This window comes from Podarcis pityusensis (assembly GCF_964106645.2).
Source record: "Podarcis pityusensis genome assembly, chromosome: 16".
Classification (NCBI taxonomy): Eukaryota; Metazoa; Chordata; class Lepidosauria; order Squamata; family Lacertidae; genus Podarcis; species Podarcis pityusensis.
The window spans coordinates 23,957,868-23,972,476 of record NC_138041.1 but is presented as its reverse complement, the minus strand read 5'-3'; the positions used below and the strand labels follow the sequence as shown (position 1 = coordinate 23,972,476).

At 47.1% G+C, this 14,609-nt stretch overlaps 1 protein-coding gene across 4 annotated transcripts; it reads right to left on the bottom strand.

The window, feature by feature from the left end:
- Positions 1–2,103: 2,103 nt before the first annotated feature.
- On the bottom strand, positions 2,104–13,918 carry LOC308465984 (synergin gamma-like). 4 transcript variants are annotated; one of them, XM_080986504.1, is made up of 7 exons: positions 13,843–13,918; positions 11,122–11,176; positions 8,840–8,890; positions 7,629–7,725; positions 6,130–6,290; positions 4,704–4,817; positions 2,104–3,143 (listed from the first exon to the last, which is right to left on the bottom strand). In XM_080986504.1, the coding sequence occupies exons 1-7, from the start codon at positions 13,878–13,880 to the stop codon at positions 3,033–3,035; spliced, it is 627 nt and encodes a 208-aa protein (XP_080842630.1). In that variant the 5' UTR covers positions 13,881–13,918; the 3' UTR covers positions 2,104–3,032. The 4 variants fall into 4 exon arrangements, with proteins under 4 accessions (XP_080842630.1, XP_080842631.1, XP_080842632.1 ...); XM_080986505.1 differs by lacking the exon at positions 13,843–13,918 and adding an exon at positions 12,348–12,491; XM_080986506.1 differs by lacking the exon at positions 8,840–8,890.
- Between the last annotated feature and the right edge of the window lie 691 nt (positions 13,919–14,609).

Genomic DNA, 14,609 nt, shown 5'->3' with positions numbered 1-14,609 from the left:
CAGCAAAGTAGGACTGTAGTGCCTAGGGTTACCAGACCACATAGGTGCCAACTCTAGGGGGCTGGGGTCCCTTGCCCCCTACCCCTATCCTTATTCTGAAGGATGCATGTGGCACTGTGGTCTAAACCACTGTGACTCTTGGGCTTCCCGATCAGAAGGTCGGTGGTTTGAATCCCCGCAACGGATTGAGCTCCCGTTGCTCTAGCCCACCTCCTGCCAACCTAGCCGTTTGAAAGCACACCAGTGCTAGTAGATAAATAGGTACCGCTGTGGCAGGTAGGTAAACGGTGTTTCCGTGCGCTCTGGTTTCCGTCACGGTGTCCCGTTGCGCCAGAAGCGGTTTAGTCCTGCTGCCACATGACCCGGAAAGCTGTCTGTGGACAAACGCCGGCTCCCTCGGCCTGAAAGCAAGATGAGCGCTGCAACCCCATAATTGCCTTTGACTGGACTTAACCATCCAGGGGTCCTTTACCTTTACCTTTATTCACATTTAAAAAATGACCATAATAGTTGTCGTTGTTAAATTTATTGCCTTCCCTTCACTGGCAGGTCCCAGGGTGGGTTACATCAGCTTAAAATGCAGAATTAAAAACTGTTGAAACATTACAGTCAGAGGAATACGGTGGGTCCTGAAAACTCACATCTCAGGTGTTCAAGGCTTGTTTAAAGAGGAGCATTTTCAGTGTTTAAAGGTAAAGGTAAAGGGACCCCTGACCATTAAGTCCAGTCGTGACCGACTCTGGGGTTGCGGCGCTCATCTCGCTTTATTGGCCGGAGCGGTACCTATTTATCTACTTGCACTTTGACGTGCTTTTGAACTGCTAGGTTGGCAGGAGCAGGGACTGAACAACGGGAGCTCACTCCATCGCAGGGATTCGAACCGCCAACCTTCTGATCGGCAAGTTCTAGGCTCTGTGGTTTAACCCACAGCGCCACCCGCGTCCCTTTTTCAGCGTTTACTGAAAGCTGAATAATGAAGGTGCCAGGCACACTTCTGTGGGGCACAAATGCATTGCAGCATGAAAGTAGAAGAACACCCTTAACAGCCACAATAAGCTTTGGCAGCACATCTTAGTCTATGAGATGCCTAGGGGAAAACACAATTCTCTAACTGGCATTGAAAAGATCTTTTTTACCTTTCATTTTCTTCTGGGGCACAGCACCCTCAATATTCCCCTACCCCCCTTCCTGCTTCCCTCCCTCCCTCAGTCTGCTGCCTCCCCCCAACTGGGCGCCACCCTCTGTTTCCTGCTTGCCTCCCAGAGGAGCAAGGGGGCACATGTGAGTGCGCAGCATGTCTGTCCCCTGCCCGGCTGTCCATTCCTCCTTGACCCACTTCCTTCCTTCCTTCCTTCCTTCCTTCCTTCCTTCCTTCCTTGATCTGTGTGGCCTGGCAGGGAGCTGCCCAGCAGGAGCACACAGGCAGGCAGGCAGGCAGGCCAACCAGCCAGCAGAACCAGTATTAGGTTCATCAATTGACTTGCACACAGAGCACCTATATTAATAAAATGGAACAATACATTTAATTAGTAAAATAAAAGACTGCTTGCATTTTACAGTACAGTGGTGCCCCGCAAGACGAATGCCTCGCAAGACAGAAAACCCGCTAGACGAAAGGGTTTTCCGTTTTGGAGGTGCTTTGCAAAACGAATTTCCTATGTGCTTGCTTCGCAAGACAAAAATGTCTTGCGAGTTCCTGCGGGGTTTTTTTCCTTCCCCCCCCCCCTTTTTCCCAAGCCGCTAAACCGCTTATCAGCTGATGGCTAAGCCGCTTATCAGCTGATCTTTAAGCCGCTTAACAGCTGATGCTAAGCCGCTTATCAGCTGATCTTTAAGCCGCTTAACAGCTGATGGCTAAGCCGCTTATCAGCTGATCTTTAAGCCGCTTAACAGCTGATGCTAAGCCGCTTATCAACTGATCTTTAAGCTGCTTAACAGCTGATGCTAAGCCGCTTATCAGCTGATCTTTAAGCCGGCTAAGCCTCTAATACTGTAGCGCTAAGCCGCTAAACCACTAATGGGCTTGCTTCGCAAGACGAAAAAACCCGCAAGACGAAGAGACTCGCAGAACGGATTCTTTTCGTCTTGCGAGGCACCACTGTATTTCCTTAGGCCTCTTTACCCCCACATTTCAGGCTACGGACCTGCATTAAGACTTTATTTGGCAATACTGGTTGCAAATGTCATGCTACATACTTACTCAAGTGCAAGGTTAATTCAATTCGGTCGGACCAAAGTAAGATGGCATAAAATTGGCAATGGAGCAAAGATACCAGGGATGTAAATCGTGGCTGCCCGCGTCAGGTCTCACACTGCTAAGCCCTAGCCCAGCCTGGTGACCACCAGAAGTTTTAAACTACAGTACAACTCCCATCACTCTCAGCCAGCATGGCCGTATGGTTCCGGAGCTGATGGGAGTTGTAGTGTAAAACTTCTGGTCGTCATCAGGCTGATAATAATTTTTATTAATTTTCAAGTACCACCCAATAACAGCCTCATTATAACAATACCAAATTATAATACAATTACTAATACCAATCATTCAAATACCGAATTATATATTGTAGTCCAAAACATCTAGCAGACGTTTGGTTGGGTGGGCAGAAAAAGTCACAGCAGATCCAAAAAGCTGTCACTCGAGGTAGAAGCTTCACCAACAACATCAATCGTGCAAAAAGATTCTGTGCAGTCCCATTGATGTGCTCATAGAGATGAACCACCGCTGATTTAGTCTGGATGCAAACCACAGAATACAGATAGAGAAGTGCTCGAAATAAATTAGAAAACAGGTTGTTCCTGGGCACATTTTAAAGCATCCTACAAAAACAAGATTGTTTTGACGAACAGAAACATACAAGTCTGGTTTCATGCAATCTTGTTTTGTCTCTCCATAGATACTTCCCACCAGCAATGAAGCCTTGGGAGATGATTCTGTAGCCTTCCAAAAGTCTCTGTTTGTGTCTCCAGATCTTCTTAACCTCCAAAGAAACTGACGACTGGAGTACATTCAGAAAATTGGGGGGGGGGGGGAATCACGTCCCTCCTGGCAAAGTGGCCTCCACACAGTTCAGCCAGAAATTGGCACAGCTGGCATGATAACAGCTACCTTCATACATAATAGGATCTGAGTTTCCAGAACTCACCTGAGAAGGCAAAGAAAAATAAATAAGGCCTTTTCGGTCATGGCTCCCTGTCTTCAGGATACCCTTCCCAGTGTAATCCACCTGAAACCTTCATTAAGATCTTTTCAACACCAGTTAGAGAATTGTGTTTTCCCCATGGCATCTCATAGACTAAAATGACGTTTTGTAAGTGGTGTGCTGCCAAAGCTTATTGTGGCTGTTAGGGGTGTTCTTCTGTTTTCATGCTGCAATGCATTTGTACCCCACAAAAGTGTGCCTGGCACTTTCATTCTTCAGCTTTCAGTAAACGCTGAAAATGCTCCTCTTTAAACAAGCCTTCAACATGTGAGATGTGAGTTTTCAGGACCCACCGTATTCCTCTGACTGTAATGTTTCAACAGTTTTTAATTCTGCATTTTAAGCTGATGTAACCCACCCTGGATACGGGTGGCGCTGTGGGTTAAACCAAAGAGCCTAGGACTTGCCAATCAGAAGGTCGGCGGTTCGAATCCCTGCAACAGGATGAGGTCCCGTTGCTCGGTCCCTGCTCCTGCCAAACTAGCTCAAGAGCACGTCAAAAGTGCAAGTAGGTAAATAGGTACCACTCCGGCAGAAAGGTAAACGGCGTTTCCGTGCGCTGCTCTGGTTTGCCAGAAGCGGCTTAGTCATGCTGGCCACATGACCCGGAAGCTGTACACCGGCTCCCTCGGCCAATAAAGCGAGATGAGCGCCGCAACCCCAGAGTCGGCCATGACTGGACCTAATGGTCAGGGGTCCCTTTACCTTTACCTTTAACCCATCCTGGGACCTGCCAGTGAAGGTAAGGCAATAAATTTAACAACGACAACTATTATGGTAATTTTTTTAATGTGGATAAAGGTAAAGGTAGAGGACCCCTGGACAGTTAAGTCCAGTCAAAAGCGACTATGGGGTTGCAGCGCTCATCTCGCTTTCAGGCCAAGGGAGCCGGCATTTGTCCACAGCCAGCTTACTGCATGACTAAACCGCTTCTGGCACAACAGGACACCGTCATGGAAACCAGAGTGCCCAGAAACACCATTTACCTTCCTGCCACAGCGGTACCTATTTATCTACTTGCACTGGTGTGCTTTTGAACTGCTAGATTGGCAGGAGCTGGGACAGAGCAACGGGAGCTCACTCCGTTGCGGGGATTCAAACCACCAACCTTCTGATCGGTGAGCCCAAGAGTCTCAGTGGTTTAGACTACAGCGCCACCTGCATCCCTTACATTTGGATGACAGGCAACTAAAATACTACTAACAAATACTGTAGTAGTAGTCGTGATGGTGATAAGAATAGACATGCTTATTATAATCATATCCCAACCTTTTTTCTCAAGGAGCTGAAGGCAGTGTACAAGGTTCTCCTCACTTAATCCCCACAACAACCCTGTGAGGTAGTTTGGCTGAAAGGCAGCAACTGGCCCAAGCTTCATGGCTGAGTAGGGATTCAAACCCTGCTCTCTTAAGTCCCTAGTCTGGCACTTTTAACACCAGCATCTAGAGGACCACAGATTCCCCATTCCATGTGTGAAACAAATTAAAAAATGAATAAGCTCACCTGGGGCTCCCGCTTCACCTCAGTTAGGCAAACCCCACAGACTGGTTTGGGTGCTAGGTCAGAAGCTGACAAGCGAGAGTCACTTTCACCAGACGGCTCCAGCAAGTTAACATTCTGTAAGCAAAGTCAACACGGGGGGGGGGGGGGGACCCAAAATGTCAGAACCTGGCTATCTCTGCCCCACAGCCCAAATCAGCGACCCCAGGCACTTGGTCAAGGATCAGAACTCTGAAGAGGCATGCTGCCAGTCAGAGTAAGCAGTGCTGAGAGAGATGGTGAAGAAGGTTGTAGCTCAGTGGTTGAGCACTTGCTTTGCATGCAGAAGGTCCCGGGTTCAATCCCCACCATCTCCAGGTAGGGCTGGGTAAGACTCCCTGCCTGAAACCCCAGAGAGCTTCTGCCAGTCAGTGTAGACAGCACTGAGCTCGATGGACCAAGAGTCTGATTCAGCACAGTGAATGGCTGTAGCTCAGTGGCAGGACACCTGCTTTGCATGCAGAAGGTCCTGGGTTCAATCTCAGAATTTCCAGGTTGGATTGGGAATGTCCCCTTGCCTGAAATCCTGGAGAGCTGCTGCCAGTCAGTGTGGACAATACTGAGCTAGACGGACCAGTACTTTAATGAAAGGCCATGTACCCAGAAGAACAGAATGATCCGATGGTGTGGACATTCCTGAGCTAGATGACCCAGTTCTGTTTGACAGCTTTCTTTCTTCCTAAGGGACAAATAAATAAGCTGCTGCTTATTTCACCGCCGGAATGATGACACCATTTCCCAGAGTGCCATTGACCAAGCCTCAGCAGGTCAAATAAATACAGACCCTCCAAGTGTCCCAGTTTTGACAGTCCCGGGTTTACAGAAGCCACCCCAGTTTCTGACTGGATCCCAGAATGTCCTGCTGTTCCTTAGGATGTCCCTGTTTTCATTGGAGAATTGTTGGAGGGTATGGAAACAAGCTGTCATCAGAGAGAAACCCACCAAATAAGCTAAGCAGAGGGAGAGGTGGGGTCAGCGCTAGCCCTTGCCTCCGGGTGTTCTTCATGTATCCACTAAGACGTCCTTAAAGGTAAAGGGACCCCTGACCATTAGGTCCAGTCGTGACGGAGTCTGGGGTAGCGGCACTCATCTCACTTTATTGGCCGAGGGAGCCGGCGTACAGCTTCCGGGTCATGTGGCCAGCATGACTAAGCTGCTTATGGCGAACCAGAGCAGCACACGGAAACGCCATTTACCTTCCCGCCAGAGCAGTACCTATTTATCTACTTGCACTTGGACATGCTTTCGAACTGCTAGGTGGGCAGGAGCAGGGACTGAGCAATGGGAGCTCACCCCGTCGCGGGGATTCGAACTGCCAACCTTCTGATTGGCAAGTCCTAGGCTCAGCGGTTTAACCCACAGCGCCACCCGTGTCCCAAGACATCCTTACCAGCATCTGGAATACAGAATGGCCAAAGGCGAGAAAGGACAGCAGGTTGTTCCAGGCCAGATCCACCTTGCGCAGGCAATGCAGCAGGGCTTCGCTCTCTGCTTTCCGAGACTTCATCCCTTCTTCCAAGCGCTTGGAGACCCGGTACACTTCGGACAACCCTGGATGCAAAAAAAGAAACAGCAAGGAAAGTCGTCCTCTGCAGCTGTTGGGATATAGATTTGCACGTGCACAAGCATAAACCAGTGGAGTGGAGTTACTTAGAAAAGAATTAGTGAGGGAGGATATCACCTCTGAGGGTTCAAGTCACATAATGCAAGCATTGCTGCAACAGCCACTTCCCAAAGGCCACTGTTTTGTGGATGAGATCCAGCTTGCCTATTGGCAAATTTAGGCTGCCAATGGCTCATCTAGGCTAGCATCCTGCTCTCACAGTGGGCAACCAGATGCTCATTATGGGATGCCCACAAGCAGGACCCAAGCACAAGAACCCTCTCTCCTCCTGCGCAGTGGTGTAGCATTGGGGAGGGTTGCAAATTTGTTGGGGCGCAAGATTTCAACACCTGGTGCTGTCTCAATACAGCTGTGCAGAAAGGTAAAGGACCCCTGGACGGTGAAGTCCAGTCAAAGGTGACTATGGGGTTGCGGCACTCAGCTCGCTGTCAGGCCTAGGGAGTCAGTGTTTGTCTGCAGACAGCTTTCCAGGTCATGTGGCCAGCATGACTAAACCGCTTCTGGCACAATGGATACCGTGACATAAACCAGATCGCACAGAAACGCCGTTTACCTTCCCGCCGCAGCGGTACCTATTTATCTACTTGCACTGGTGTGCTTTCAAACTGCTAGGCTGGAACAGAGCAACGGGAGCTCACTCCCTCACAGGGATTCAAATCGCCAATCTTCTGATCAGCAAGCTCAAGAGTCTCAGTGGCTTAGACCACAACGCCACCCACATCCCTTTTTTCTTCTTCTTACAGCTGTGCACTTCCCTCGCTGGGGGTCTAATGAAAATGGCTTCTCCATGTGAACCAGGAAGTGACCTCTCCAGTCAATGGAAATGACTCTTCTTATCTCTACAGCTGCAATCTCCTGGGTGGCGCGAATGCAGTTGAGCATATTCCATCCTTTTCCGTCCATTTCCCTCCCTTCCCTCCACGTGGCCCCGGGCCTTGGCAACCCACGCTACGTCACTGCTCTTGAGCTTTCCAGCAGCTGTTATTCATTGTCTCCAACCATTAAGGCAGAGCATAGCCATTTGTTAGCCTTTTCCATGAATTTGTCTAATTTTTTTTAAAGCTATCCAAGTTTCTCGGCCCCCACTGCCTCCCGTGGCAGCAAGTTCCATAACTGTGTGAGGAACTACTGCCTTTTGTCTGTCTCAAATCTTCCAATAGTCAGCTTCACTGAACAGCCCCCCCAAGTTCCAGAAAAGGGAGACCAATAGGCAGTAGAAGTTGTGACACTGGGCCTTTTTTTATAGGCACAAATCCATACCATACCCAGCATATATGCAGTCCCTGGTGCAGACAGCAGCACCTCGCTGCACACAGATGGCTGACTGATGCCTGCGAGGATTTCATTGGCATTGATGAATACCTGCAGGGGAAAGAGGGAGAGAGATACTGCAACCAAAGTCCTTGGTATGTTCATCTCTGCACACCAGAGCTGGATCACTAGCAACAGCAAACTCTGAAGTGCAGGCAGTCATCACAGCAATCCAAACAGCAGCACTCCTAATGCGACAGAAGTGAGCTTTTGAACCATGCAGACATTGTAGTTTCAATAGAAAGTCAGCTTTCTCCCTTATTCCTGCATTGCTTAATATCCAACCCGATGAAGAGTTCTGCTGGACTCAGAAGCTTGCTAGCTACTGCATGATGTTTTGGCATCTTTAAAAATAAAGGTTTCTTTCTTTTTTCTTTTTTTTCTCCCCAAAATAAAAGTGGCAGTTTTAGCCCTTAGCCACACATGCTAATACCCTGCCTCCTCTTCCTTTATTTTGGGTGCTTCCAGACAGCTGCTGCTTTAGCAGTGTATCGAACAGGCATATCAGCAGATTCAGCTTGTGCTACTGAAGTGGACTCTGGTGCACCAAACTCTCATCTCCCTCAAAATAAAAATCACACTTTTTTGCAGTAAGGAAAGTGATGGGGAAATGCACAGAAAAAGCACGGGGCAAGAATTGCTTGGTGCAACATCTTATAACCACCCCACCAAAAAGTCAGAATGAACGCTCAGTAGAGAGGATTGCCTGGAAGCAATTTAGGGGCACTTTTCTCTAAGAAAAGTTAAATCTGCCTCATTCCCTTAAGGCAACTGCCTTGAGGGCTAGAAGCTTTGCCAAAAGTAGGGAAAGCAATGAAGGTTTTTCCCCACTTTGTAAAGCGAGCTGGTTTCTGCACTCTCAGACACCCTTCTCCATCCTCTATTCAGTCAAGCAAGAAGCATTATCAGAATTCAAATGCCCATCCCAGCCAGACGAAAACACTCAAGGAGTTTGCAGAGTGGGTGTTTGTGTGTCCTATGGAGAGTCCAGATGAAGAGGCTACGAGTTTCACAGGTGTGCTGAGCCTGGAAATTCTGGTGCATCCCTGTGTGCTCACAGGAGCCTTCAAGGCTCTACAGACTGTGCAGCATTAACTAAACCCAAGCATTCAAGGAGGGAGGAGCAGCCTGCACTACAGACCACACCATGTTTAGTCTGTGGTACCCCCAGTTGAAAGGATCTCAGGAAGCAAGTGATCAGAAGGATCTTGATCTCCTGGAAAGGGAAACCGCTGCCAATCAGGATGATTCAGCTAGATGGACCAATGGTCAGGTTCACCATTAGACAGCTTGTTCATGGGGCAGGGTGTGTCCTGGGGAGAGTCTCAAGGGCCATATTATTATTATTATTAATGTCTCTCATATATATCTATATCTATATCTATATCTATATCTATATCTATATCTATATCTATATCTATATCTATATCTCAAAGTGGTTTACAGCATATTAAAATATCCATACTGTAAAACAATCCAGAATCAAACATTTCTGAAGGAGGTCAAATAAAGAGTATACAGTCAAAACAACAGAGCCCAGGACTTGCAGATCAGAAGGTTGGCGGTTCAAATCCCCGAGACAGGGTGAGCGCCCATTGCTCGGTCCCTGCTCTTGCCAACCTAGTAGTTCGAAAGCACGTCAAAGTGCAAGTAGATAAATAGGTACCGCTCCGGTGAGAAGGTAGATGGCGTTTCCGTGCGCTGCTCTGGTTTGCCAGAAGTGGCTTACTCATGCTGGCCACATGACCCGGAAGCTGTATGCCGGCTCCCTCAGCCAATAAAGTGAGATGAGCGCCGCAACCCCAGAGTCGGCCACGACTGGACCTAATGGTCAGGGGTCCCTTTACCTTTTTAAAATATTATCCTAAATATTTCAAAATAAAACATTACAAAGGTGGTCAACTACAGAATACATATTTAATGCAAACAAAGTTAACAACAACAACCAAAAGATTAAACATTTCAAAAAACACACAACAGGGCTTGATGGCCTTATTGAGCCCCTGGTCCAGCCAATCATTCAGAAACTGGTTTTGGGAAAAGCAAACATTTAGCCAAAGAAGAGTTGGAAAACCAGTTTTGTCCTGGCTGCATCTGTTGAATGTGCAGGAATTAAACAGAAATTTGAGGGAGGCTTTTAAAAAATCCTCTCTTAGGGCTTCAAGCACATCAAAAATTACTATTTCTCCAGTCCATTGCTTCCCATATAAGATGATGAGTGCCGTCTCTCCCTCCAGACTGGATGCTTGCCACAGAGAAGGAAAAACAATACACTTTTCAAACCAGAACCTGTGAGCAAAAACCAAAGTTATGCAACACAAAGAACATAAAGAACACTTCTTTGAAGGGCGCTGAGTCCCCAAGAGAATTGAAAAGAATCAAAGGGCTGACCCACATATGCCGGTGCAATGACTAAGTTCAACCAGCAGAGGGGGGAAGATGCCAAACACGCAGCCAGGCAGTAAAAAATAATAATCCTGCAATCAGCATTTGAAAGGTTTTTTTGTCCCAGAAGACAGATGGAGTGGAGAAAGTGACAAAGGACAGGAACGAGGAACACAAAACAGAACATAGGTTTAACTTGTAAGAATAGGAGAGAGGAAAGGCTCAAAACTGCCCATATAAGCCACACCAGGCTAAAAGGTAAAAAGGTAAAGGACCCCTGGATGGTTAAGTCCAGTCAAAGACGACTATGGGGTTGTGGCGCTCATCTCGCCTTCAGGTCGAGGGACCTGGTGTTTGTCCACAGACAGCTTTTTGGGTCATGTGGGCAGCAGGACTAAACCGCTTCTGGCACAACGGAACACCGTGATGGAAACCAGAATGCACGGAAACGGTTTACCTTCCTGCCACAGCAGTACCTATTTATCTACTGGCACTGGCGTGCTTTCGAACTGCTAGGTTGGCAGGAGCTGGGACAGAGCAACGGGAACTCACACTGTCACGGGGATTTGATCCGCCGACCTTCCAATCGGCAAGCTCCAAGAGACTCAGTGGTTTAGACCACAGCGCCACCCACGTCCCATACTTCCAGCTGTGTCCCCCCCAGCTGTTTTGGACTACAACTTCCATCAGCCCCAGTCTGCACAGATGACGATGGTGCGGTTTACTGATTATAGGCTTTTGCTGTTGTTTAACTGGGTCTCTTCTGAGGGTTATTCTATGGATTTTATTGTGATGTATTGGTGTTTTCATCTGACGTTATGCCTTGTGTTCTAAAGAGGCTCTTTATGCAGAAAGCAGTTAATCAATTGAATAAATAGTTGCCCGAAGCAGTTGGAGGGCACCAGCTTATTTCCACAGGGTGGGGGAGAAGATACGCCTCTGCTTGTAGTGGCAGATCAGTTACCATACCTGGGACGGTAGCATACTAGCAAATTCAGAAGTGCAGGGTCCCTTAATTATAGTTATGAGAACACTGTGGCTAATAGCCACCAATAGCCTTACCTTATGGATCTGCTGCAAGCATCTCATCAGATGGGCAGCCTCAGAGTTCATCAGCCTTGACAGGAATGAGGAAGAAGTTAAGAGTGATATAAACTGTAAGTGGTGGCGGGGTTTCACCCACCATTGCCCCTCTTCCTCCTGCCTCTGGCCATGGGCAGATTAACATAAAATAAGTGCAGCAGCTGAATCTTTCCCCATTTCTTTACCACCATGCCAGGGAAAGCTTTGCCAGCTATATTTCTGGGTGTCGTGCATCCGTTGAAGACACTGGAGGAGTATGAGTTGTAGCTCAGTGGTAGAGCATCTGCCCTGCATGCTCTGCCACTTTTAAAACCATAAGGACTAGAATCTTAATTCATTTTTTGGGGAAGGACGGTAGCTGAATGATAGAGCATCTGCTTTGCATGCAGAAGATCCTAGGTTCAAACCCAAAGGGCATCTCCTGGTAGGGCTGGGAATGTCCCCTGTCTGAAACCCTGGACAGTTGTTGCTGCTGCCAGTCAGTGTAGGCAATACTAAGCTAAATGGACCAGTACTTTAATGAAAGGCCATGTACCCAGAAGAACAGAATGATCCGGTTTTCCTGTAGTGAAAAGAAAACCCGAAAGAGTCCACTGGCACCTTTAAGACTGCATCTTGACAAAGCAGGCAGTGGTCCATGAAAGTTTTTTTCTTACCCAGCAGGTTTGTTAAGCGTTCAAGGAAACACAGGAGTGTGGAGATAAAAACAGCCACTAATTCCCGCTGTTTGCAGCAGACAGACAGCTGAAAGGTGTGCTTTCCCCTCGCTTCTAAACAGCCTGGCTGCTAACTTCACATCTGAGTGTTTAATGCAGCCGGTGCTCAACCTGGCAGTTTCCAGATGTTTTGGCCTGTCATTCCCATCATCCCTGCCCGAGGGCTGGTGGGCACTGCAGTCCAAAACATCTGGGGAGCACCAGGTTGGGGAAGGCTGATGTAATTCTTCCACACCCAAAGGGGATAGATTTCTTGGATGTCAGATTGCAGCACTTACTGCTTTTTTAAAAACAAAACAAACAATTAAGCACGGCTTCATGGGTTTTGAGCACACCACACATCCTTATTGCTCTGAATTTCTCTCTCCAGCAACACACACACACACACACACACACACACACACACACACACACCTGTCAGTCTACCTCGAAACAAAATCCCCAGCTTCTTTAAACTCCTGTAATGTAGGAGAGAAGCCCTTGACCTACCTGGAGAGACAGGTAAGTCCTCTGCAGCTGGAATTCAAAGGTGTTTTCTGGATGAGATATGTGTGCAAGCAAACGACTTTATTCCTTTCTCCAAAGGAAAAGTACTGAACAGGAACCTGGCTGATTCTTTACCGTCTACAGGAAGTTTGCTTTGTGCCACTCCAGAGTCAGCTGACAAACTCTGGATTCTGAGCAGGCAAGTTTTCCCACCTGAGCTCAATGTAATCTCCTGCAGCTCTCAGGCACATTGCAGAGTGAGAGTTCACAAGGCGCCAGGTTTGCCACAACTCAATAAATTCATCCTTCTTGGTAAATTAAGGACAAATCCACACCATAAATTTAAAGCACAAGACTTCTCTCAAACAATTCTGGGAACTGCCGTTTGTTCAAAGTGTTGGAAACTCTAGCTCTGCGAGGAAACTAAAGTTCGCAGGATTCTGTCGGGGGAAATCGTGTGCTTTAAATGTCTGTTGAATAACTGGAACACTTTAAAACACAGTGTAGTGTTTAAGGCTGCATTCTCTACCCTGCTTGACCGGAAGTAAGCTCTCTGGATTCAATAGGACTTACTTTTGAGTAGACATTAGGTTAGGATTGCACTGTTAATGTTTCTCTTTGAAGAACTATAATATAGGCATGCTTATGTTACTGCTTTTTATATAAACTGCTTCAATATGTTTATTATATTTCTTTTATATAAATACAGGGTTGCCAATAAAGCATTCTGTCTTAAGCAATGGCAACCATGATGTAATTAAGCAGGTAACACATTATCTCCCTGCCAGGAAAAAGCTCCCCTCCCTAAATTATTTGTGTTGCTCTGTCTGCTGTTAGAGGAGGAGGAGCACAGCCAGGATGTAAAGGTGGCAACTTGGGCACAAGAATATAAACCAAAGAGCTCCACTGTGTTTACAGAAAGCCAGATGTCTTTTCCGACTAGCTGTAAGAATTCAGACACACAGATAAGCAGCGAAAAAATATTTCCAAAATAGGAAAAGCCTCAAATCACCATGTCCACCGTGTTCCGAAAAGATAAAGCCAAGAATGCGTTTATCTGTTGCTGATTTTTAACTCTTTTATTTTGCAGCTGTTTTCAGTAGTTTTTAACGTGCTTTTATTACATCATTTATTAAAAATTGTGTGCTACCTTGAGAGTCCTTGTCCTTAAAGGTGATTTGTACAGGGTGTAGGAAAATAAATAAGAACTACAAATCCTGGTGTAGCGTAGCAGGATTGTTGGTGCCTCCAGGTGACCAGTTTCTTGAGCATCGATCCTGATTCATTTTCAGAGAGGTTAGACGATGTTGGCTATTTCTTTGCAGTGAGATCACACGACGTTGGCTGTTTAACGAGATTCATTTTAATTTGTATGTTGGGGAGCTTAGATGACATTGCATCGAAACAAGGGTTTTCTCACTGTTTCCAGTGCATTTCCCCACGACTTTCATTATTGCAAAAAGTCTAATCTTTTTGTCAGGAAGCGACTGAATCTTACCTGAAAACAGCAAAAGTCTGAAAGCAGCCTCCGTTCATCCAGAGATCCGAGTGCTAAACTGGGAGCTCTTTTAAATGACCCCTCTAGTCAGCCTCCATCCTTACTTGTTTGAACAAAACTTTATAACATGGTGCTTTAAATGTACAGTGTTTACAAAGCCTCCCATTGCTCTGTGTGCGGCAGCTTTGGGGATCCCTTGCCCTAAATCTCTTGCCCACTTTCCATTTCCTTTTAGAGCTCCGATGCACTCCACTGCCACATGCAGGATGGATGTCCGTCCCGTGTGACATTCCCTGCCATAAGGATCCTGCATTTCTGCTAGGGTTCCAGCGTTGAAAGGCACAGGAGCCCTGCTGGAGAAAGAAGGTGACAAACCAGGAACAGAATGTTCCCCATGCAGTGAGGCTCCCGGGAGGGCGAGATCATGCCAAGACGTTAATCTTGTTAATCCAAATTGGGAGAGGGGGGGAAGGGCAATAAGCAAGGGAGAATAAGTCCCAAGCAATATTATTTCCCCTTTTGTTGCCTTCCTGGGCCCCTTACTGAAGGGTGGAAACCAGGGTCAATTAAAGATCTGTTTTAAACTGGGATAAAGCAATAGAGCTCCAGGTCTCCCCTACATCAGCTCAAATGCCGTATTTTTCGCACCAGACCATAAGACGCACCTAGTTTTTGGAGGAGGAAAACAAGAAAAAAAATATTCTGAATCTCAGAAGCCAGAACAATAAGAGGGATCGCTGCGCAGTGAAAGTAGCGATCCCTCTTGC